Source organism: Heloderma suspectum, chromosome 5, assembly GCF_057233095.1.
Source record: "Heloderma suspectum isolate Gila_16-S chromosome 5, 16-S_ref, whole genome shotgun sequence".
Taxonomy (NCBI): Eukaryota; Metazoa; Chordata; class Lepidosauria; order Squamata; family Helodermatidae; genus Heloderma; species Heloderma suspectum.
Window position 1 is genome coordinate 141,109,916 of NC_139462.1, and position 26,163 is coordinate 141,136,078.

The following is a 26,163-nucleotide window of genomic DNA, read 5'->3' on the forward strand; positions in this document are numbered from 1 at the left end:
GAAGGAGAAGGCAAGTACATTATGCTTGTCAGGCAGCTACAGGGCACATATCTCTGGTCAACCCAGGCCAGTTTGGCAGCAGTGAGTAAGACACCTAACAGCTCACTGACAGGTGTCACATCAATGAAATTACATGGATTGGATATATAGAAAATGTGAAGATACTAGCCTTTTGAAATGAGAGGTTGTGCTTTCTATACAATAGAACCCTCATTATATAACATTCAATTATTAAAATTCATTGAATGGTCCTCAGGGCGTTCTCACAAATAATGCAATGTCATCTTCTAGATGAGCGTATATTTAATGTTTGGCAGTTTAATGGGCAGGCATAAGCTTAAAAAAACTAGGTGTACAATCCATCCTAGTGTGCACACAGAACCTGCCGAAGGAAGGATGCCTATATGGTTTTCATGTTGTATTTCTTACAGGTTATCAAGTAGTTTGGCTTTGTATGTAGCTTTTATAAAAGATATAACTGCATAGACAGAGTTGCCTCCAGTGCTGTTAAACTTTTGAACACATCTTATTCTATTTATGTTGTTGAGTTGCTTGATAAACACTCCTGCAGATATGTCCATAAACATACCTGTATCTTAATAATACCTACCTTTTACATATAAACAGAGTAGAATTTCCTCATAAGACTTTTAGGACGCAATCTTATCTGGATAGTCACTAGCCTCCATAATCGGAGGCTGCCGACTATCCTATGCAGGGTGGCTGGAGCACGGAGGGGATCCTCTCCTCCGTGCTCCAGGCACCCTACATTTTGGCTAGGCGGGCAATTTTGCCCATCTAGCTGTGGCTTCAGGGAAGAGAGGGAAGGAGCCTGGAAACCTGAGAGGAAGCTGCGTAAAGCAGCTTTCACGTTCCCCTCCCCTCCCCCAGGACTGCCCCCCCATCTCTGCACTCCATTTCCAAGATGTAGCCGGTGGGGAGAAAACCATGCCAGCCACAAGGGGGCAGGGAGCACAGAGGTCAGAACTCTGGCTCTGACCTCGGATTCCAGAAACTGAGCAACCCTGTGTCCCCACAGAAGCTGACTAGGGGCCATAGGATTGTTCTCTGCATCTCATAGAGTCTAAATTTGATGCATATGTCAGGCTTCATGGCTGAAATTTTTAGAGCCTTTAGAGGAGATCTCTCCCATCTTTATCATGCTCATTCTGGAAAGAGTAAGAGATGACTAACACTTGCAGTATGAGTGGGGACATATGTCACTGGGGACAAGGATCTCCACTTTTCGTCTGTTGTCTATAGAATTAAAATTTCTACAAATAAGCAAACATGCAGTCTTTCAAACCCCATTTTGTGGCACTTAAAGCCATTTAGAAATAGATTGTTGTTAAAAGTTTGAAAATAGTTATCCCAAAAAAATTGTTCATATATTTAGAAAGTGTTTTCCTCCTCTCTTTGACAGCTGTCCCAAAGCTCTTCACAAAATGAGTTGCAGAAGAAAAAGAGACGTGCCCCTCCACCACCAACTCCTACAATGCCAAACAAGACAGAAGAAATTGAAGACAAGAGGAAAAGCGCAGTTGGTAAGAATTCAGTTTGAACCCAGCGCATATGCTGTATACTGAACTGAACTGCTAGTTGTGTGTGCATTGGCAGTAATACTAAAACATTCTTCCATGGACAAGAAACTATGTTATCTGGAAAATTATTAATATGACAGAATGAAAGTCTGGAAATAACAAAGCATTCAGTATTTTAAGTAACTATTGAAACACTTTGCCAAATAGGTCATATTCTAAAAATATTTTTAGAATATGATAAATATGGGTGAAATTTCAAGATGGAACCATCTTGGCTTTCCCTCTGTACCATTGATCAATGTCTGCTTTACAACATTAGGGTATGATCCAGGTGAATATATGAACTCTCAAGTTACACTGTGGGAGAGATTTAGAGCACGGTCATATACATATCTACTTAGAAGTAAGCCCCACTGAGTTCAGTGAGGCTTATTCCCAGGTAAGTGGGTATAGGATTACAGCCTTAAGTATATAATTAACTCTCCCATTAAAATCAATAGGACTTCAAAGGGCTTGATTTGGCTGGACCATGCGCTGAGTTTTAACAGAGCTGAATGAAGGCCTTCATTGACAGTAATTTAAAATGTTAAGATCTACGAACGTGGGGTGATATATACTCATAGTTAAGCACCTTGAAGTACTATTATTTTAAATGGCAGAGATTTAAATTTAATTTAATATCAAACAGGGCTCTTCCAATGCTCTTCTTATGTGGTTAAAGAACACTTCTGCATGTATATGAACAACTAATTCTGGGTAGCACGTATTAATATAATGGGCAGAGTTATCCCACATTTAGAAATCGTAACATGAAAATCAATACAGGACAAAAAAATTCACACTCCTCCAAAGCTTGAACAAGTTCTGTGCTGCTGTAAATCCCTTTGAGATCAGTTGAAATTATGCTTGATTATATCCCTTGCAAACTGTCTTTTTGATGGATTTCTAAAACCTATGAGATAAGTCATACACAGCAGAAGTAATTAAGCAGTACATTAAAAGGATTGTGTTAAAAGTTCTGTGATGCATTAAGACTGAATCTCCATCTGATGCCTTTAGCCTCATGTTTCATAAAGCAACCAAGACGTGCATATGTGAATAACATAAACGAACACTCTCTCATGTCTAATTGCTTACATTATAAATACCTCTCACTTTAGAAGAAACCTCTTGGCTTTATTTCTACATTTATGTTCACTAAATGCCTCATATTTAATGCCCCAGTATTTAAGTCGCAAGAGGTGTCCATTATCTTGTGATATGCCCTGCATCGCTGACATCTTTATTTATATCCTCTAAGCAGAATGTTACTGTGGTATGGTGATGAAGGACAGTTTTCAGAAAATTGCTAATCTGTTTAATTGCTATAGATGTTATAACCTGTTCCCACCCCTTCCCCCTACAACCTCAGTACTTTTACTGTTGGCATTGGGAGTTATTAGTTATCTCCTGATAATTGTATGCCATTGCCTAGAATGAATGGAGACTGGGTTCAATCCTCTCTCAGTTATGACATTCACTGGTTCTATTCAGCCTGTCACTAACTGTCCACTCAAGTCTACCTCACAGGGTGGTTGTGAAAGTAAAGTGTGTGTGTGTGTGTGTGGGGAGAAATCCATGTATGCAACTCTGAGTTCTTTAGAGGACGGACAGGATATAAATGTAACAAATAAAATGTCTGTCTACAGCAATATGAGTGATGACTTGTTAGCTTATACATAATTTGGTGTGTGTTGGTAGAAATACTTTAAAGTAGCCTTAATGAAATTACCTCAACATAAACCATAATAGCTTCTAGGGATATATGCAGGCTTTAACAACATTTATGTGAATGGGTGTTTGGTTTGGGGTTTCTTTTATTTGTATTATACACAAAGACCAGGCAGAGGAAATAGAATAAAATATGATACAAGGGGATAATGATGGGTCATTTCTCCTGACCTGATCAGATGATTCCAAACCAAAAATGTTATTAAGTAAGCAATTATATGTGACAAGTTGATCCATTATGATATTGTATATGCATGATTTGGAGTTTGGGATTTTCTTGAAAAATAAGTTGAAACTTGCAAATGGCTTATACTTTGTGATAGTCTACTTTCCAGACACTAATCAGTGGGTGATGGTTTGGAAAAGGGTAATTATTACATACATTATAGCAAAGCTAAACAATAGATATTTGATTTGATAAAGTAACTAGTGAATTCCAATTGATTCCCTTATAGGTAATGGACGGCATGTGCCACAAAAGCCTCCTAGAGGCAACACGCGTGGTTCACCCCAGTTAGTGATTCCCCCACCCCCACCATACCCTCCTCCTGACACAGATACTATGGACCCAACTGTGTTGTACAGTGAAGCAGATGTTACAGACCCAACCAAGCTGGTACCTAAACGTATGTTTGAATAATTGTATATTCCTTTTTCTTCACTTTTCTGGCAGCAAAGGGTGGGGGGCTTTTCCAGACTTTCCTCTGTTCACTTTCCAGTCATACATGTGTTTTCCTTTCCAGTCTGTCTCCTTTTTTTAAATGCTCAATGCATTATATTAACTTGACTGATTATTATATTGAGTCCAACAATGTGAAATCTTTACTGATTATATCCATTATCTTGTGAAGATAATGATTGCAAATATGATGCTTCTTGCATTTGGTTGCTAAGATGATAAGGTTTGCTATGTGGTTTTCGTTTCATTTAACTTTGTTTTGTTTTCCTCCTTTTCACTGAACTTTGCAGGCCATTTTCTGTGAAGATACTCCTTTAAGGGTGCAACCCTATACATATTTAGAAAGAAGAAAGTTCTACAACTCCCAGCATTCCCCAGCCAATCGTGCTGGCTGGGGAGTTGTAGGACTTTTTTCTGTCTAAAGGTGCATAGAATTGTGCCCTAAGTTATAGTACTAATTAGCTCACATTCTACCTAGAAGGGTGTGCCTTTTTCAAAAACACTTGAGTTGTGTATACAACAGCATTTATGTGCAACAATATTTAATAGATTGAACCAATCAGGGAGAAAAATGCTTGTCCCAAGTAGGACTTTGTCTGATTTTAGAAATATCAGCAGTATTTTTCTGTGCATACAAATTAAAATTCAGAATCCAAATAATCTGTGATAAAAAGAAAAATCAGCATCCCTATTTATAGGGAACTTGCTAGAGGAATTCAGACAAAATCTAGAACTCACATCTTGAGATCTTTTCCCATATTATTTGCAAGGGAGCAATCTCAACCAGTTAAGAGCCTTGGGTTCTATTGAACACTACCCCAGCCCTCATGATGGGGAGTGGGGAGTAGCATCTGAGTCAGTCTCCAACTCCCATGTGCCCCAGCCTGAATGGCCAATGGTCAGGGATGATGAGAGTTGTAGTCCAATAACTCCTAGAGGGCCACAGGTTCCTACCCCTGCTTTTTAGTCTAGAGAGAATTCTATAGTACCCATTCAGTCCTGTAGGGCCCCAGTCTAAATGTGTACCTGAGTTGAGAATCCTCTTTGTGCAGCAAAAGAGCAGATGCATGCAACCCTCCATACATGTAAGGAACATCTGATAGGAAGGCTTCACTGTATAAGGTTGCGTTCACATGACCTTCCCCCAGTTTTTGAGAGGTAACAATTGCATGGATTGGGCCTATACACCTATGGCCCTACACACAGAGCTCTTGTGTCAGATGGTACCTTATGTAAGAGGCGTGCATCCATTCCTCCACACAAAGAGCATCCATAGCCTGGATAAGTGTATGAATCAGAGCTAGGTAAAGAAGGAAAAACAGATCTAACGATTCAAAATGTAGTGGTTTAAGTGCAGGTTCCAAGATTTGGGGGATCCTTGGGAAAGACAACTTCAGTGGATGCCTTAGAGTACAAATTTGAAAATTCTCCCATGCCCCCTCCTACTTTCTCATCAGGTGTCTTGCTGTGTAAAGAGAAAATAGTGCCCCTGTTGGGGTGGCTGGCACTTCTATGGCACTACCTGAGAAGTGCCTGACCTTTCTACCCTCTGAGGGTAGCTTCATAATTTCTGAAATGTCTACACAGTGAATGGTGCGCTATTCCAGCTGGTGTATGTCGATGTATATTAGATGTAAAATATGGACAGGAGTGTGCGGACGTAATCCCCTTATAATGGTGGCTCTTTTGCTGCAACTTCAAGCTTTCACATGTAGTTACAAAGGCCAGTGAGGGATACAATGGTTGATCTTCACTTGGGATACCTTAGTTCAGATTCCTGCTCAGCTGTGCAATTTTTATAGGGTGACATTTGGGCAAGTTGCTGTCTCTCAGCTCCTCATTGTAAAATTAAGAATAACAGTGACATACATCACATGGAAATCATGAGGACAAGCAGTGTAAAGACTTAGGCAGAGCAATGGGGGCAGGGAAGGGAGAATCTGTAGTGGGGGAACCACTACTTCCAAAACCCTGCTAGGTTTGTGCTGGCCAGGATGGAAGGTGGTAGGGGGTGGGGGCAGCTGGAGGGACAATAACTATACCAGCACCAGGGCTGGTATATTCCTCCCTCACCACCACCCCACCTTGACTGGGGTGTCTTGGGGGAATGGGAGGGCTCTGGATCCTGCAGATCCAGTGCCTCCCTCGACTCTACCACCATTGGAGCACTCATGGTGGTTTCAACAAGGAAGTCTCTGGGGGCACACCTCCTTTTCTGCCTGCAGATAGAGAAGGAGTTCCAGCTGTTGACTCATTTTATATTTTAAAAAATGGGGGAATCTACCATTGTTCGTTTCTTCATTCTAGCAACCTTTGGGGAAGTCCCAGGTGTAAGTTGAAATCATCTCAGTACCTGGTAGGGCCTAATTTGAATGTCTACAGCCCCCTCCCACTTCCCATCTTAAGACTGTAACCAAGTGAAGACTCTTTGGCTTGACTGCTCCCTTTTTTGCTTTGTTTGCTATCTTGCCTGGTGAAGAGTCCTGAAGAACCCCAAAGCTTTGCACAGTATTTTATAACCTTTAGGTTGGCCTAATAAAGGTATTACGCTAATATAGAATGTAGCATTTTTCCTTTGGAATTTTTCTTTTTGTGAATATGTTTGGTCATTTTTATAAAATGACAGTATTTCATTGTTTGTAGCCTCTTTAGTTTCATTTCCATTTTTCTACCATGTTTCCATGTCACTATTTCTTGGTTTTATTCCACCTCATCGGCCAAGTATCTTACTAGAAGAACTATTTGACTGTAAACCGGAAATCCCATAGTAAAGAGTACACCAAGGATTTATATTTGGAAACTATAAAGGATGATATTTCCAAGGATTTATATTTGGAAACTATAAAGGATGATTGCTCTCATCCTATGTGGAACATAGGTTATTGATGAATAGTGTGTGTCTAGTAAGATTTTAGCTCTTCTGTGATAATAGCAAGATCCCCTTCCACAAAGAACAGTACAGCACAGCTGTAAGCTTGCTTGCTGTTTCGCTGTTTGACCTATTTATTCTCCTTTAAATGTTCTATCCTGTTAACATACAGCATACAGATAGGTGTATTGCATACAATTTCAGTATCACTAATCCATGTATGTATTCTCCTCCTTTAATTTACTAATATGCTTTTCTCTGTCCTATTATTCTGGTTTTGACTGCACTTTCACTTGCTTGCATGCATGGTTTATAGAAGTTCTAATGAATGAAAAGCCTCATCAAAACATATTTTCTGGCAACTTAAGTTCCACCGAGCTCAATGGGACATTTAGGATGTATCCTAATGGTGCAATCCTATATGTGTCTACTTGGAAGTAAGTCCCATTGAGTTTAGCTTACTCTCAGGTAAGTATTTATAGGATTGCAGCCTAACTGTTGCACTAAATATTGCTTAGTCATTGCAATACAGTTCGCCATTTTGAAATATTTTGAAACATGGTCCTGTTTAGACATTACTTGGTCACTCTACTCAGAATGAGATCAAGAATGAGCCTGAGCCTTGCATGTCTTGAGGCCTGCTGCTGGTGTCACCCAAGGCTCTCCTGAGAGTCATACTAGACCTATTCCCCAATGCATTATTTTATTACATGGAGGGAATTTTTCATCTAAGGAAGCTTGCAAAAATGCTATCACTTTGCTTGAACTATGAGTGCTCTAGAACACACTCCACTTTTCTGTGGTTGTGTGTTGCAAGAGCAGATTGGTAATGGACAGAGGGAGAGTTGGCTATCAGGGAAGCACGTCCACCATTAGTGACAGTCTCATTGGGGAGTCCCTAAAGAACATCCAAGGAACCTAGGGCAGGTGTGATTCCCCCACCCCAATTTGCTGCTCCGCTTGCTTGTGGTAAATTGGGGGAGGGGGCTTTCCCAATTTTTTCAGGGGGAGATTTATTCCCCAGTTCGGTGGGGTGAGGGGTGCTTACCATTAATAACAACAGAAGCAATTATTTTCTATCCCTTTTAACTGTGTTTTCTCACATCTACCAGGCCACGATTTTGTTTCCCTCTATGATGCCTCTAGACCCTGTTGTTCTGAGGCATCATGAGGAAAAACGGCAGCCACCATTTCCCTCCCACAATGCCCTGGACTGACACAGAATTCAGGGCATTTGAAGTGTGGGGGCTGAGCTGCTGTGAGAGGACCTCTGCTGTTGCTGCTGCTGTTTATGGCAGTCATAAATTAGAAAAGAACCTCTCCTACTGCTGGTAACGATGAGCTTCCCTCAGACCTAGGAGTTAATTTCACACACACACACACACACACACAGACACCAATTGCTGAAATGGCCCCTTATTTCAGGGGCCCGAATTTCACTTCCTATCCCCAATTCAAGCCAAACATTCTCCACTGAGAACGTTTGTCCCATCCCTGCCTTGAAGTTCTTTGAACTTAGTTTGACTGGAGATCTATAGAACAATGTGGCTCCTGAGAATACAGACGTTGACCATACCTGTGCTAGAAGAAGCAGATGCGATTCTGTTTACAGACATGTAATTGAGTTGTCCATGCTAGCAGCAAGCATAAAGGAACACGCTAATGTAAGGTGCAACCCTATACATGTCTACTCAGTACTAATTCCGTTGAGTTCAGTGGGACTTAATCCCAAGTGAGTATAGGAATGTAGCCTAAAATATTTTTGCTCAATGTTTAATGTTTTATTTGCTTTTTTTCTCCAACAGTTTATTGTTGTGCATCATTCCCTTCACGTTCCAAGCCCGTCTGACACAGCTTGCTTCTTCCTATGGTCTCCATACTTCTGAAACCTGTTGCTTCTACTACCCTAACTCTCTTTAAGTTGCCTTTTCCCCCTCCATATGGGAAAAAGTTCATTTTGTCCGACTACCATCTTTCTCTCTCTTTTTCCTTCTGAACTTGCAAATCTTCGTTTAGCATACAGAAAATGTTTTCAGCTACAGTTCATTCACATTTATGAGAATAATTCTCTGCAGGAGTGCAAAGAAATTGTTGTAACTTGCTCAGTATAATGTTGATTCAGAATGACTCACTATTTGTATGCTTCTTTGGGACTAGAATTTAGTTTGATTTAGATGTTAAATTTTTTCATACGTGCAACATTTTGTTGAAAACGCAATGTTTTCTGTGTAATTTTTCATTTTTTTTCTCTTTTGGCTTATAGAGCAGTACTTTTCCAAACACACAGGATATTTTCTTTACTCGTATCGTTCTTTGCCTTTTGGATGAACCAGCACTTGGGTGTGCCTTAACCAAAGCTAAAATACAAGGTGCCTTTCATTGGTTTCCCCACCAGTAAGAAAATAAGCAGCTTACAGTGCAGTCCTCTACATGTCTACTCAGAAGTAAGCTCCACTGAGTTTAATGGGACTTACTCCCAGGCAAGAGTGTATAGGATGGACAGGCAACATGGTGTCCTCCAGATGTCTTAAACTACCAATTCCCAGAATCCTTGACCTTTGGGCTATGCCGGTTGAGGTTTATGGGAGCTCAAGTCCAAAACATCTGCAGGGTACCACGTTGCGTACCCCTGGTATAGGACTGCCATCCCACACATTATCTTTCCCCAACCTGGTGGCCTCCAGATGTTTTAGACAACAACTCCCAGCATTCCTGGCCACTGGTCATGCTGGCTGCGGGTGATGGGAGTGGCAGTCCAAGCATCTCACGGTTACCAGATTGGGGAAGGCTGGTACACATACTCACCTAGGAATAGGTCCTCTTGAACGCAGTATGGCTTACGTCTGAGTAGACACGTGCAGGATTGTATTGTGAGGTTTCAATCCTATACATACTTACCTGGGGGTAAGCACAATTGAAAACAGTAAGACCTACGTCTCAGTAGATGTGTATAGGATTGCACTGCTAAGGGCCTGTCAATCATAGGAACCTGTACAGAAGGCACATTCCTACATTCATTCATAGTCTTTTTTCCCTACTTTTCATACTATTGCCACCTTTAACTATCTTTTTGTGATTCTATAAGTATACAATAAACTGTTTACTATTTCTGTATCAAGTGATTTAAACCACTGCTTCATAAATCTAATTCAAGAAATTTCATTTTTATATTGTTTTCAAGAGTAGTATACATAACATTCTTACATGGTTTTTTAAAAGCAGATCCTGTTTAGCATAATTGCAGACCTCTTGGCAGCAGTGAACGTTTTTCATGTGAAAAGCCCATAGGCATGTTTGTTTTTTTTACTCATGCTGAATCATGAAACATGTGTTTTATGAGCTGAAATAATGTTCACACCCAGAGCTGTATTATGCCCTCAAAAGGTTGTAGGTGTTAGATGTTTTTTTAAAAAATATGTAATACGCTTTGCTGATTTGAATAATTTGTCCTTTTTGCAGAATCACATGAATCTTGGATCATTTCTATGTATGAAAAATACCATGTGTTCACACAAGTAGGGTGAGAAATACCTAAATTGGCTATAACAAATTTATAGTACGCATATTTTGCTTGCATGCTTTGTAATAATTTCCATAAACGTTCAAAACAGAAAACTGGCCCACCTCTTGACTATTTAGTTAGCTTATGTTTTCAATGGGGAAAAAAATCTTGACATCAAAGTGGCTTAACGTATAGTCCCAACCTCCTTTCTGATATTTTTATGTAACATTTTCCAGTAAATTTAACCATTAAAGTTTATTGTTAAACATCATTACTTAAAAGAAGTGTGCTTATCTTTTTCTGAGACCAGCAGTCAAACTGGCATCTCATACTGAAATTCAAGGCTGTTCATTGGGACAAGGCTGTACTTGCAGGATAAGACTTGAGGGACAATTCTCATGTTACCTGCCTACTTGAGGGAACACAAGTATTTGAGTCTCCCTCTTGTTTGCTTTACTGTGCAATCCTATGTATGTTTACTCAGAGATAAGTCCCATTGTGTTCAGTAGGGCTTACTCCCAAGTTAGTGTGCATAGAGTCATAGCCTTAGAATGCCAAAGATGGGAGAAAATACTCTCCTTTCCAAGTATGATGCTTCCAAAGAAGGACCATAATTCAGTGGTGGAGCACATGTTTTGTCTCTGGAAAGCCCCAGGTTCAGTCTCTGGCATCTCCAGTTATATGGATCTCAGACAGCAGGGTCAAGAAAGACCTCTGCGCCAAACCTGGAATGCTCCTGTTGGTCGGGGTAGACAGCATTGGGATAGGCTAGATCACGAATGGGGAACCTCCAGCCTGGAGGCCAAATTCAGCTTGCCAGGATTCCCTCTCTGGCTTGTGAGGATCTTACTGATGCTCTGCCCCCTCCCCATCCAAGAAGGGAGAACAGAGCCAGCTCCACTTGGACCTGCCGCAAAGTGCCTGAAGTGCCTTCAAGTGGTGGTTCCCAATCCTTGACAATCTCAACTTTAGCTGAGAAGAAGTGTATTGCTTCTTTCTCTCCTTTCATATGTACTTCAGATTCAAGATTTCATTGTGAGTAAAACTAGCATTCAGAAAAGCAGCAAATAACTTGCAGGTTTAGACAAATGAGGCTTTTGCTTATGGAGGATGTTATGGTTCTATTTGTTTTATGGAGCAGGCACTCAACTTTCTGTGCATTTAGCCCAATACCCTATAGTGAATGCATTTTCTGGAATGCACGATTATGTCAAGTTTAATTTTGACCAGCAGATGGGGCCCATATAATCCAGGGCCTACAACCAACTCTCGTAAAGACTAGTGGGAAGAGTGGCATATAATTTCTCTGACCTTAACAATTTTGTACAGTTGAAATATTGATTAGTATTATTTGTTTGTTTGTTTTTTTTAAATAACGGGTCTCTTTCTTGTACATAACTATTAGTAGTAATAATACTTAGAGGTCATATAAGGTCACTGTTGACAGTTGTTACCCTATGCCTGAATTAAAACAGGGATGTAAATGATGTTTCTCCCTTGGTCTAAAAGTACAAGAGCTAGAATTATTTTAAACCTGATGTCAGGGAGAAATCAATGAAGTATGGATTCTTGAAGGTTACTTAAATTTATTTAAAAATTAAATTTAATTGAAATACTATACCACTCACAAAAGCACCAAACCCCATAACAATACACAACAATTAAAAAACCAAAGAGCGGGATTTAAAACAGTAACATCAAGGTAGCAACTAGGGATGGGTGAGAAATTTGTTCAATTTGCATTTTAATGCAAACTTCCCACATTCGCACTTACTAGACCTACACATGAACTGGGAATCAGTTATATGGTGCTATTAGCACTTTTCAGAATTTTGCAGTGCAGTTTGCAAATAAAACATGCACACAAAAATGTATATATTTCAGAAAAGTGAGCACAAAAACTCCCTTTTTTAAGATGGAAATTGCTCGCAAGACATATGTATATTTGGAAAAGTACATGCAGAGTTGTGCATATTTTGAGAAGTGTGAAAAAAATGCATTAAAATGAGTTACTTCAAGAAATCTGCACAAAAATATGTATGACTTTTCATGGAGACTTTTTAAAAAATAACCTCAAACTGATGTGAAAATGGCACAGGGCAAACTTGACATTGAAAAAATGAGAAACTGAGCAATTTGGAGAAGTGCAAATTTTGAGGGGTAACCCAGTTTTGGTCCATGTATTGGTTTGAAAGTGCAAAATGAGGTAAGCTTCCATTAAAAGCAAACCTAGCAAATTTCTCCCCCATCCATACTTATGACTATCTCCTTCATACTTCTATTCAAGTGGAAGTAATTGATGGTATGATAAAAGGAAGTTGTGCAGCCCCAAGCTAAAGAAGGCAGTTTCCTTCCTTGCTCCTGGCTCCCATAGTAATATGTGGACATTTCACAGCAGTTGATGTTTTGGGAGGAAGACTAGGTCACAAATGCAACAGACAAACAAAATTATCAAAATAAAATTCTAAGAACACACCATAGAGTTCTTGGATCAATTGTGCAGCTGATCCACAATAAACCTGTGGATTTATATTACACACCCAAATATAGGCACTTTTTTTTTACTTGGCGAAATCTCTACTTCATAGAATGTTGGATTCTCATGTTATCCTTGCCATGTGGAAAGAGCAAGAAGTGAACTGATTTGTGCTGCATTCATTTTGAACTTTGGGGTCTCTGTAACCCTGAAATCTGTGTGTGTGGTCCCCCCCCCCCGCTTTCAAAATCCCAGTTAATCCATTACTTTACTCAGCACACCAAGGGGGCAGTAGAGGGAGCATCTGCCAAGACTCTTCCAAGTGAGATCCCCTCCCCCCAAGTCAAGTGGCCTTAACAATTGAAAACTTTCCAAATGAAATAGATTAGTATATTTATGTGATCAATCAGGTCTGTGTGATAGGCTGCACACATGTGATGTATTCGTTTAACATGCTTGCGCTATGTATCACATATTTATCACTTCATATGCACACACATTCATACATCATTTTAAATATATTCTAAACTTCCTTCACCTTACCAGAATACTTTCCCATTTGTTGTTTGTGGGTATAAGGCAGTAAGTAACTGCGTTTTCAAAAAAATACTCAGTTTACTGCTATACCTCCTAATGAATATTTAGACTTTTATTTACACATAAAATTGATGAGCTGAGAGCCAAGACAAAGTTATGTGCACCTAAGTCCTATTGAAACCAAGCTCATATAACAATTTACTGGATTGCAGCCATGCTGTATTAGGAAGACAAAATATTACTTTACTCCATCCTGCCAAATGACAGCCACATTTTTATGACTGACTCCCAGCTACTGTTTTCATGTTGCAAGAAGTTTCCTCTCAAAGAGGAAAGGAATGGGCCAAGACTAGAGTCACAGAGGAAAAGCTTTCAAGGCCATTATCTACACTACAAACTTTGTTTAGGTTTGATATCAATTAGTTTGGCTCCCCCCCACACCACCACCAAAAAAATAAAAAGAATACTGGGAATTATTTGGTCAATGTACTGTGAGTTCCCTAGCTGCCCTCACAGAACTATATTTCCAAGCATTCCAAGGGAAGAGGGCATGAATATGAAACCAGTTTGAATGGCAGACATGCTATTTCGCAGTAACACCCCACCCTGTCATTCTATAATTGTGTAAGAATATTAGAAAAGATCGTGGTTCTAATGAATTGTGTGCAGGCAAATAATGTGCATAAAAAAAGCAAAATAAATCCTGGAAGACAAAAGCACCCCCGCCAAAGGACGTTAGATGGGTGGCTACAAGCGAGGGGGCATTCTTAGTGGTGGTGCCCTGTTTATGGAATGCCCTCCCAAGGTGGTTTGCCAGGTGCTTCCATTGTTATCTTTTTGGTGCCAGATGAAGGCTTTTATTTCTCCCAGGCATTTTAGAGTTTAGATTTTAATTTTATGGCTGTTTTTGTATATATTTCTGTGCTGTTTGTTGTTTTGTATTGTATTGCATTTTGTATTCTTTTAGCTCTTTGTAATACGCCCAGAGAACACTTGTTATTGGGAGGATTAGAAGTAGAATAAATAAAATAAAAATAAATAAAAGAGGATCTAATGAATAGTCAGAGAGCCCCTGATGCTGCAGCAATATTCAAGCTAAGCAGTTGTGTATTCATTGATGACTGAGCACTCCATAAACATTGGTATAGGCTTTCCAGTGGAAGAGTAGGTAATAAAAAACCCTCTTCTACCTTGCTTTGCTTCTTACAGTCTCTTATTTGTCTCAACAACTCACTAATCTGGACTGAACCAAATATCACAGAGCAAACTATGTTCAGTAGTCATATTCAAGACGGTGGTGCACGTACATCTGTGTATTCATCCTCTTCAGTTGAGGGACAAATACATGAATGCCACCATTTTTGTGGCCAAGCATTTGTGATACAGCCACTTTACATGCTTCCAACTTCAGCTGTTATACATTGAAGGTGAACCCTGACAAGACCGAGGTACTTTTGGTGGGAGACAAGAGGAGGCTGGGGGATGTTGACCTGGTGTTGAATGGAGTACGGTTACCCTTGAAAGACCAGGTCCACAGCCTGGAGGTCATTTTAGACTCCCAGCTGTCCATGGAGGCTCAGGTGTCAGCTGTGAGCCGGACAGCACTGTATCAACTTTATCTGATATGGCGGCTGCACCCCTTCCTTCCCGACCGTCTGCTGCCATCGGTAGTACGTGCCCTGGTCTCCTCTCGTTTAGACTACTGTAATGCGCTACGTGGGGTTACCCTTGAAGATGGTTCAGAAGCTGCAGCTGGTACAGAACGCGGCAGCTCGCCTGATTAAAGGCAGCCGCCGGTGAGATCATATCACTCCAGTGCTGAAGGAGCTGCACTGGTTACCAGTTGTTTTCCGGGCCAAATTCAAGGTGTTGGTTTTGACCTTTAAAACCCTATATAGTTCTGGCCCAGCCTATCTTAAGGAGTGCTTCCAGCAACATCAAACAGGCCGCTTAACAAGATCAGCCTCGGATGGCCTTCTCTCTGTCCCATCAGCCAGGACAGCTAGACTGGTGGGGACGAGGGAGAGGGCCTTTTCTGTGGTGGCCCCCACTCTGTGGAACTCCCTCTCTAGGGAACTCCGCCATGCCCCCTCTGTAATGAGCTTCCGCTGTGCATTAAAAATGTGGTTGTTCAGGCAGGCATTTGGGGTGGGTCAGGGTATTTTAGAAAGCGTTTTTATTGTAGAATTTTATTGTTTTAAACTGTTTTATTATATGCTGTACATCGCCCAGAGTGGCTGGGTGACCAGCCAGATGGGCGATTAATAAATTTAATAAATAAAAATAAATAAATTTGTTGGCCTTCAACTGGAAGGTGGGTAAATGGCACCAATGGGTTTTTTTCCCTTTGCTTTCTAAAAGAAGCAGAGGGCAGAGACACAAAAGCGGAAATTGAGCATCTACGGTAAAAGAGAGAGAAAGAGAGATCAAAGTTTAGGACTAAAGGTGGTCCTGGATCTCCAAATTTGAAGACACCAAAGGCACTTCTACTTGTTGGTTTTAAAGCACTTGTACACTGTGATCTTGTTCATTTTGTTACAGACTATGCAGTTTTCTTGACAATTAATAGAATAAAAATATTCTAAATAGTAAAATGCCCTTCAATATTTTCTTTACCATTTATTAAAATAATACAGTAAAAACAAAGACTCAGTAACAAAATCAGTGTGAACATCGCTCTTAAATGTGCATGAAATACAACCACTATTTATTCACACAGATCTTCTGGTGTAATAGGCAAATTTTATCCAGATGCATACTTTTCTTTTAGAACATTTATTTTCTTTTAGAGCTAATCTGTTGCTTGCAAGTCAGTTTATAATAAAACCTTGCAACAGAGTAGTGGACTGTACAGACAGGGATAATGCAAGATCCTTTGCAGCTGTGCTATGGACAAAGGTAGGATACCAAACTGTCAAATGGAGCTACATCCAGGGGTGTGGGGGGCAATTCAGAAATAGCTTGATTACTCTGGTGGTTTAGTGGTGCTTGCCATGAGAATAACTGTAAAGTGTGAAGGGGAGACCCTAAACAATTGTGGGCACACTCAAGGGCTTGGGTTCCCAACTTGGTGTTCACAGACATTTCTCTTGGTGTTCACCAGGCACTCTGCTCCTCCTATTTGTCCCCCTCACAATTTTTGTTTTGAAATTTTAAAAGAATTGAGAGGCTCAGATGCTGCAAACTGATATGCTGGCCTCCAGCAACATCTTTATTTCCAAGAATGCCTCTGGACCCCACATAGGCCCAGAGGCATTCTTGGAAAAGAAAAATGGCTGATAGCTACAGCTTCGCACCTCATTTTTAAGCACATCCAGCTGTCTAGAAAAAAGAAAAAGGTAGGTTGGAGCAGGGGGAGCATCCTGGAGGGCTACATGGGGTGGCAGAGTTTGGAGGGGGGGGGTTTCCCCTCTACCTGCATGTATATGTACATTGCCTGCTTTGGGGAGAGGTAGTGTGTGTTAAGTGGGTTCTATGTACCTTTGGTTTGGTGTGATGTGGTGTGATTTTGCTTGGGGTTTTGTGTGTGTAGTGTGTGTGCGTGTGTGTGTGTGTTTTGTCGGGGGAGTGTTGGTGAGTAGTATGAGTGGGTGTTTTGCTTTGTGTTTCTCTGAGCATTGCCAGTTTGCTTTCTGTGAAATGGATATTTTGTTATGCATCATGGGGGCAAATACATGTTTTTACCTTTTGTCTCAAACCCCTCCTCTGTTTTGTATGCAGTTTTTTGTCCAAATTACTTTGTCTCTGAGCCTCATCCGTTTTCATTCTGGGAAATGGTTGCTGGACCAGTAAACTGTGGGTTCAGAAAAGTGGTTTTGTATTTTGGAGCTCAGACCCCATTTTGGCCTTGTATCCAGGTTCTTCATCAAGTTACTTTTCATTTATTTACTACATTTCTAGTTAATCACAATTAAAACCATAAAATATAGCACAATAAAACATATATAAACTACCGTATAAAATCAAAGTCAAAACCAATGGTAGTGTAAAAATTTAAAAATACAGTATCACGTTTAAAAACTAAAAAAACTAAAGACCTAAAATCCCTAGGCGAATGAGAAGGTCTTCACCTGGTGTTGAGAAGACCACAACATAGCTACCAGGCAAGCCTCTCTGGGGAGAGAATTCCACAACTGGGGTGCCACCACTAAGGACCACTCCTTAGTAGCCACCCACCTCACCCCATTTGCCGAGGGCACCTTTTAGCCTGCTGGCAAATTGGTGTTTTGTAACTGGCAATGTCCGCTATGGCAGTCATTTTGTGAGAGCACCCACAACTCCAAATATGCTCACCAACCCAAAACTTTTGGGGACTCCTACTCAAGGGAGCCACATCCCCCATTTTTTCCTCCATATATTTCCGGGTGGTAGAAATTGATATTTATAGTCAGTTACCTGACTTGCAAGAATATTCCTTTGATCCCTGGTAGAGCTGGAGCTTTCTTAAGACCTCAGAAAGTTTACTGTATCTCTGGTCTCCTTTAGTGCAGGCACTATCCCAGTGCAGTCATGAACATACAAAATTGCTTTACACCAAGACAGACCATTAGTTCATACAGTTCAGTATTGTCTACTCTGACTCCAAGGTGTTAGAGCACCTTGCTTTCCCTAGCTCTGCTATCTGAGATCCTTCAAGTGAAGATGCAAAGTTCTGAACCTGGGATCAGCATACAAAACTCTACTACTGAGCTACAGACACTCCCCAGGACATGCCTCCCCATTTCCTCCTAAAGCATGATTTTTCCTGAGACTTAAAACCAGGACCTCTCGCACCTGAAGCAAGAATCATGCCCTAAACCAGATGATCCAGATGAAGTTTGAAATCACAACCTCAGTATTGCATTCCAGTTTTCTGCTTTATGGAGATCACACACAGGCTGACTGCAATGCTTTAATTAATATTTTCATAGCGTTACTATTGTTCAACGTAATTGTAACATGTATATTAAGAATAATATTAACTCGCATGCAGTGTAAAAACAACCACCCCAAAACTGAAATACAGCATAACCATATCCGTACACCTGTAAGCCAGATCACTTCTTATTCCAGTTCTGGTTTGTGTTCTTTAATGTCTCCCAAAGTGCTATTGGACTTTGAATGCTGTGGAGTAGTACCTTTCCATCTCTGGACACTTCTTACCAAAATTATACGTCCAGATATATAGCAGAAAACAGCAATTCTATTATACTCCCATAAATCTTGTAGCCAAATAGTGTTCCTTGTAAATTGGACAGAGTAGCAAAAAAAGTTTCTTTCATTTCAGATTTCCTCTCCCCGGAAAAGAACAATCTCTTCCAAGTAATTTAAATCACAAAGTCAATCCTATAGCCTTTAGGACTCAGGGTTTGTTTGTTTTTAGAAAGGTACTTATAAAGAATTTTAATTTGGTGGGGAGGGGGCATGAGGAGAATACAATATTATTGACACTATATATTACCAATCAGCTGCATTTATTTTTGGCATTCCTAAATGTAAAGTAGATAGGGTATATCTCTGTGTGAAACGTTTAATTTTCTGGATCCTCTGTTTACTTTGGGATGATTATAGATACTATTCTTTACAAGTATAGGCAAAGATATGAAACATAATGGGTGAAAACAGTTCTGAACTGAGAGGATGATATTATTCATATTAGCTGAGATTACTATATGTAATTTAAAAAGTTAAACATGTGTTGCCATCAGAGATGAGGACATTATGATAACATTTTTCTTGTTTAGTGCAACTGTTGCTATTTTTAGACCATTTTCAAATACTAACTATATTACGAAAATGGTCCCTCTTCCCTAATAAGCAGCAACAAAGCCACCCTTTCTAGTTCTGGTAAAGGAGAAGCCTTTTTAAACCTGTGTTCGTCAAAGACTCTGCAAACATCTTCCAAGCGGAGACTATATTCCTGTCAGCGGCCACCAGCAATGATTTCAACTTTTCTGGATAACCCTTGCCCACGATATCCCAGTACTTGAGCTCTTCTCATAATTTTCCAAGTTGCTTCCTCTGCCCATAGTGGCCCTTAACGTCTCCCTTCTTCTGGGTTGCTGTACCAATGGTGCAGCATCACAGCTGTCAACAATTGTTACTTGCATCCAGTCCTCTTTTTTGCGTAGTGCCTCTTGGGTTGAGCTGTAAATACTCGTGCTGAGTCTGACCGAACACAGCTAAGAGCCCACTATCAAGCCTACTCTGTGGCGGTGAGGGTAGCAAAGAGACAGTTCTTTTCCACCAGCATTGCATCTTCTCAGTGTTGTCCAGCGGAGATTTTCCGAGTGGTTCGTGGCCTGTTACATTCTGGGCCAGGGAGAGAGACGATGGAACCCTCGGTGGCACGCTGTGATGAGTTTGCAAGGCACTTTGAAGATAAAGTTGCTCAGATTTGTCATGAATTGGACACCACGATTAATGCAGTTCCATTGGTAGAGGCGTTCAGAGCACCGTCGGGTCCAGTTTTATTGAATGAGTTTCAGTTATTGAGGCCTGAGGATGCAGACGAGGTGCTTGGCCAAGTCTGATCGACCACTTGTGTGCTTGACCCTTGCCCTTCATGGCTTATTAAATCAAACAAGGAGGGGATGTCCGGCTGGGTCCAGGAGGTTGTAAATTCCTCCTTGAGAGAGGGAATGGTGCCTGCTGCTTTAAAAGAGGCGGTAATTAGACCACTCATGAAAAAACCTAACCTGGATCCAGAGGTTATAACTATAACAGTTATAGGCCAGTGGCCAACATTCCCTTCCTGGGCAAGGTGCTTGAGCGGGTGGTTGTAGGACAGCTGCAGGCACTGTTGAACGAAACGGATAATCTAGATCCATTTCAATCAGGCTTCAGGCCTGGTTTTGGAACAGAAACTGCCTTGGTCGCCCTGTGGGATGACCTCTGCTGGGAGAGGGACAGGGGGATTGCAACCCTGTTGATTCTCCTGGACCTCTCAGTGGATTTCGATACCATCGACCATGGTATCCTTGTGGATAGGTTGTCTGGGTTGGGAGTTGGAGGCACTGCACTGCAGTGGTTCCGCTCCTACTTGGATGGCCGATTCCAGAAGGTGGTGCTGGGGGATTATTGCTCTGTGCCATGGCAATTGTGCCATGGGGTTCCACAGGGCTCTGTTTTATCCCCTATGCTGTTTAACATCTACATGAAACCACTGGGGGAGGTTATCCGGAGGTGTGGGCTGAGGTGCCATCAATATGCAGATGACACCCAGCTCTACCTCTCTTTCTCATCAAAACCAGGTGAGGCAGTGGCTGTTCTGAATCAGCGTCTGGGCATGGTAATGGACTGGATGAGGGCCAATAAACTGAAACTCAATCCAGACAAGGCGGAAGTACTGTTAGTGGGTGGTTCGTCTGCCTGGCTAGGTGATATTCAACCAGTTCTGGAGGGGGTTGCACTCCCCCTAAAGGATCACATTCATAGTTTGGGGATGCTCTTGGATCCAGAACTGTCACTTGAGGCACAGGTGAACTCAGTGGCACGGAACACTTTTTATCAGCTTAGGCTGGTATACCAACTACGCCCTTATCTGGACAGAGATAGCCTAGCTACAGTTATCCATGCTCTGATAACTTCTCGTCTGGATTACTGCAATGCGTTATACGTGGGGCTGCCTTTGAAAACGGTCCGGAAACTTCAGCTGGTCCAAAATAGGGCAGCAAGATTGTTAACAGGGACTGGCCAGCAAGCTCATATTACGCCAGTACTTTTTCAGCTGCGCTGGCTGCCAGTCCATTTCCGGGCCCAATTCAAAGTGCTGGTATTAACATTGAAAGCCCTTAACGGCTTGGGGCCAGGTTACCTGAAGGATCGCCTCCTCCCATATGTGCCTGCCTGGACCTTAAGATCATCGTCAGCAGCCCTTCTCTGTGAGTCCCTGCCAAAGGAAGTGAGGTGGGTGGCTACTAGGAGGAAGGCTTTTTCTGCTGTGGCACCTTGGCTCTGGAACGAGCTCCCTAGTGAGGTTCACTTGGCACCTACATTGTTTTCCTTTCGGCGCCAGGTGAAGACCTTTTTATTTTCCCAGACGTTTTAGCATTTTAGCTTTCTAGACTTTTAGCTTTGCTGTTTTAAATCTGTATTTTAAACTCCTGCACTGCTGCTAAGTTTTATTGTGGTTGTATTGTTATATTGTGGTTTTAATGTTCTGTATATTTTAAATTGTTCTATTGTGTGTTTGGTTTTAATTTTTGTGAACTGCCCAGAGAGCTTCGGCTATTGGGCGGTATAGAAATGAAATTAAATAAATAGCTTCCTTTTTTTTTTAGCTTTGCAAAATATGTCACACCTGACTGTATTTTGATAGCTCCTATTATGGGCAAAGCCTTATCTATTGTGACAGTGTTTTAAAACCTGGTTTTCAGAAATACAGATCTCCGTTAGAGGTTTTGTGGAATCCTTACATAAATAAGGAATAAATAACTAAGAAAGAAAGAAGGGCTTGAATAAAACCAGAATTCACAAAGGAAGTGATGGTTGAGTTTAAAAACAAAATGGGTTCCTTTCAGGTATGCCTTTCTCCCTCCCACCCACCAAATCAGATAAAGAGTGGGATTACCCTTGAAGTAGAATAATAGTTTTGAGGGTTTGAAAAAAGGAAAACTTTTGAACATTGGGAAGTATGTGCTTTCAGTGTGTTGGAGTCTTTGTTCATAAAAGTGGCTCTTCAAAATCACCTTCACAATCCTTTCAGCTCCTGAAATGTGTACATTATGCCAAATCATTTTTGTAAAGAGGGTGGATTGCCAGACTCTGTCTCTTAATGTTAACAGCGCTTGGAAAAAACATATTTCCTAAAATTCCTCTGTTCAAAATTAGCTTCTGGTTTTGGGATCTCGTGTGTGTGTGTGTGTGCGCGCGCACATATTTTTGCTAGACTCCCCTGCCTTAACCACCAAATAAATGTAATCTTTTTTGCAATTGCAAATATATATTCTCTTACCGATGTTGTTTTCTTGATAACTTGATTACTGGAAAAATACACACACCCACAAAGGCCCAAAGCAGTTGTCTTGTAATACCTGATGCTGCATAGCTGCTGATGCTAAGAGGGTGCAGAGCTGACCAGTACCCTAGATGACAGACTACAAGGAGCCCTATGTCAGAAAAGGGTGTGCATATAATATTTTTAAATAGCCTGTATGTGTCCTGCTTTTCCCTGAGAGCATGGCCTAATAATTTATTTCTGTCAGGGTGGAAACTGAGCCCAGAGAGCCCCAGAGCAGTTCTGATTCTGAGGAGGAACAGCAATCCGAGGGAGAGGAGCCAGCTCATCCCTCACAGGCTCAGCACCTGGCAGAGATTCCTCCTGCTGGCATTCCAGAGATAGATAGTGACCCTGGTAGTGAGGGAGTGCGGGAGGGGGGCTTCTTAGATGCTCGGCGCAGACACAAAGAGCAACGAGCGATGGAGGGTGCAGAAAGGAGGCGTAGCGCCCATTTGGCGTGCAAGCAACGGCCGCCTCCCATGGACCCTAGGGAAAGAGGGAGGATCTCTCCCTAGCCCATAAGTTCTGGGTCTTTGAGTGACTCTTTTTCAAACGGGGATCAACTGCCTACTTGAAGCTTAGGCCACTCTGCTGTTCCTTGCTTTAGTCACTGGTGATTAGCATCTGAAAGAGTCGTTAAGTTGTAAAAGGATTAAAGCTTTGAAAAGAATTCCTTTCATCTGTGTCTTGAGTTGGCTATTGGAATCTACTGAGAGAGGCCGCCGCTCCTGACAATTTCATGGAAGCCATGGAAATGTAGATGTGGTGGCTCAGTATTAGCAGAAGGTTATGACAACTCTCTTGTTAATACATTTGAAGACCATGTCCCCCCAAACTCACCACAACTGGCAGCTAATGGTTTTGAGTAAAACTATGAAGTCTTTTGCATGCTGCTGTGAGACTGCATAGGAACATAATAGGCAGCCCTGTTGGATCAGACTAACGATCCATCTACTCCTGCATCTTGTTTCCAACAATGAACGGCCTGATATTTCTGGGATACTTGCAAGCAGGGCATGAAAGCAACATTCCCGTGCGCACACAGTGCATAGTTAAACTATGGAATTTGCTACCACAAGATGTTGTGATCGCCACTAATTTGGATGGCTTTAAAGGGGGGTTGGACAAATTCCTGGAGGAAAAGGCTATCAATGGCTACTACACCTGATGGCTATGTGCTACCTCCAGTACCAGAGGCAGTGAGCCTATTACACCAGTTGCTGGGGAACATGGGTGGGAGGGTGCTGTTGCGCTCATGCCCTGCTTGTGGGTTCCCAGTAGACAGCTGGTCGGCCTCTGTGTGAACAGAATGCTGGACTAGATGGACCCTTGGTCTGATCCAGCAGGGCTCTTATGTTCTTACACACTCCCCAGCAGCTGGCATTCAGAGGCATATTGCCTCTCAGTCTGGAAATTTCATTTAGCTGTCATAGCTGATAGCCATTGATAGTCTTATCCTCCATTAATTTGTCCAATGAATTCTAATTTGAAAGTATCCTTTTGAGCAATCACATTGGAATGCAAACAGGTGACCCAACCCAGTCTCTATTCTGAGTATTCTATGCTCTCTTATATTGAAGACCTCTAAATAAGTGCAAGGGACTGTTCCCAGTGCTACTGGTAGCAAGTAATATGTCTTGTTTCCCACCCCTGGGGTCTGTCTTCATGAGCAATTTGGTGTGAAGTTACAGCAGTCCGAGGCCCTTCACAACAGATGACATGACCAATCCACTGCCAATCAGGTGCTTTCCTCTTGAAAAGCCATATTGTCTGAAACTCCTTTGGCTTGGCTTTTTTTTTACTGAAAGTGGCTCCTTGGCAGTTTTGCCACAGTGTGCCATGTCCCTCCTGCGTTAAATCCTGGTCGTGCCTCTGTGACCTGGCAGTGACGTGGTCAAAGGGGTGGGATGCCCCATTCCCTCTTGTTTCCCTAATTGAAGTAGTTTTTCCCATATCCCCCCTTCTGTGCATGTTTACTCATAAGTAAGAAATAAATCTCGCTGTCCTGCACTGAATCTTTAACAGAACTCAGTGCATACGGAGCCACAGTAAATAGTTAAAGCATTTAAAGGGTTAAAGGCCAACTTTAGTAACTTGCCCTAAAGTGCTCGTTCGCTTCTCTGTGAAATTACTATCTCGATGCTGTGCTTCTTTGATGTTCTATACTTTCTCTGTTATGTAAAGTTGCAGTACCAATCCTTTGAGATCACGGGAGCTTCTCAGCTCATTGCAAGCAGGAAGAAGGAGAAGGGGGGGTTGGAAGCAATAACTCCACAGCAAAGTGCTGGTATTGGGCAAAATTGGGGGGGGGGGCTGGGCTGCTCTCATGGGAAGCCTTCAGGTGCTGCACTCCAGAATTGGGGATTGGCTTCTCAAGGCAAAAGTGTACACATTGGGGAAAGGGGGGGAGGATAATGAAGTAGTGAGAGGGAGCCTTCAGGATTGTGAATTAGTTGTTCTCCATTCATCATAATGTAGTAGCGGGCGGGGGGACCCTGGACAAGGGGTCAAACAAGGCTCTCTCATTGGTTGAGCAGCCCCTGCCAGTCTGATGATGTTCAGTTCTACTCCCCCCCACCGCACCCGGAAGTATGTTCCTTTCAAGCACTGTGTGACCCCTGAAAACCAGATTTTAAAGGTACAGTACACTCAGCTTTTCTTGCTTTGTGTGTCCCTGATGGACCAAAGCCAATTCCATGAAAATCTGGGTAATCCTCCAGTGCACTGCTCATTCCGTTGTCATGAAGATCCCCACCTGCTTGAAGCTGCTTGCCAGTCTCTTCTAGTCAATCTCATCACTCCATTGACTTGCCAGGGCTTGGGGCATGAGTGGCCAAATTGTGGCATAGGTGCCATAACGATATGTGTCTGTGACATACCTGAGTAAGAGTGCAGTCAGGCTCACTCGCTTGCTTGTTTCTTGCAAGCTGCTGCTTCCTCTATAGCTAAGCAGGTTAGAAGCCAAACCATCACAAGGCAATGGGGGCAGGGGGAGTGGCATTTGTGCCATAGAGCACTAGAATGGTACTATCTCATACTTTGATTTTTAGAGCACTTGCCAAAATGTTTGATTAGGGGAAGCAGTTGCTATAAGGCATTAGGTGAAAGGCTTTTTCCTTTGCAATGAAAGCTTTCTCCCCCCCCCCCATTCCATTATATTTTGTACAGTTGTCACATTACCATTACTTGATAAGGCTAGTGCCAATGTTACAGTAAAAGGGAAGTCAGTACTGTTGCTAAAGATATCTGAAAGCTATCTTTCATATATGCAGCCATTTTATTTGTATAAAGTTGTTAGATTGGAAATAAAGCAAAAATATTCTGGGATAAAAAAGTCTCACATGTCTAGAATTTGCCTACCTCCTTAGCTAGGTAACTTAACAGGCTACGTAGATAATAGCATTAGCAAATCAGCCTTTGTTCTATGGCATTTTAATGGAAATGGTGAAAGCCATTTAATTTTTATATACACACGAATGAGCATCAACATATATTGCATTGTGCATTTATCATAAACCAAATGTCCACTTTGTGTTGCTGTGTACTTCGCTAGTTTGCTAATGTATCTCCTCTTTAATTCTGGCCTTCATACATTTCATTTTTCCACATTGCTGGAAAATATTGTATATGATTTCTGGTGTGGGATAGTGGTTCCGGTCATGTTCTCTAGTTGCAATGTGAATGATTATGTAACATTTTTTCTTTCATCTGTGTTCATATTGATGCTGTTCTGATTTCTTTGATATATTGTACACACACACGTTTGTTTTTCATTTGAAAAACCAGCACCTGGTGATGAAAATTGGATG

At 41.6% G+C, this 26,163-nt stretch overlaps 1 protein-coding gene and 1 long non-coding RNA gene across 5 annotated transcripts in view; one reads left to right on the plus strand and one right to left on the minus strand.

Annotated features, from left to right (window-relative positions):
- The window catches only part of COBL (cordon-bleu WH2 repeat protein), a 209,363-nt gene that overhangs the window by 155,417 nt on the left and 27,783 nt on the right, over nucleotides 1-26,163 (plus strand). For all 4 annotated transcript variants that reach the window (XM_084857680.1, XM_084857683.1, XM_084857681.1 and 1 more), the window contains 2 exons: nucleotides 1,424-1,544; nucleotides 3,767-3,937. In XM_084857680.1, coding sequence (XP_084713806.1) covers nucleotides 1,424-1,544; nucleotides 3,767-3,937 — 292 coding nt within the window. The remainder of the gene's footprint in view (nucleotides 1-1,423; nucleotides 1,545-3,766; nucleotides 3,938-26,163) is intronic.
- Nucleotides 1-26,163, minus strand: part of LOC146344583 (uncharacterized) — a 111,193-nt gene that overhangs the window by 37,984 nt on the left and 47,046 nt on the right. The window lies entirely within an intron of this gene.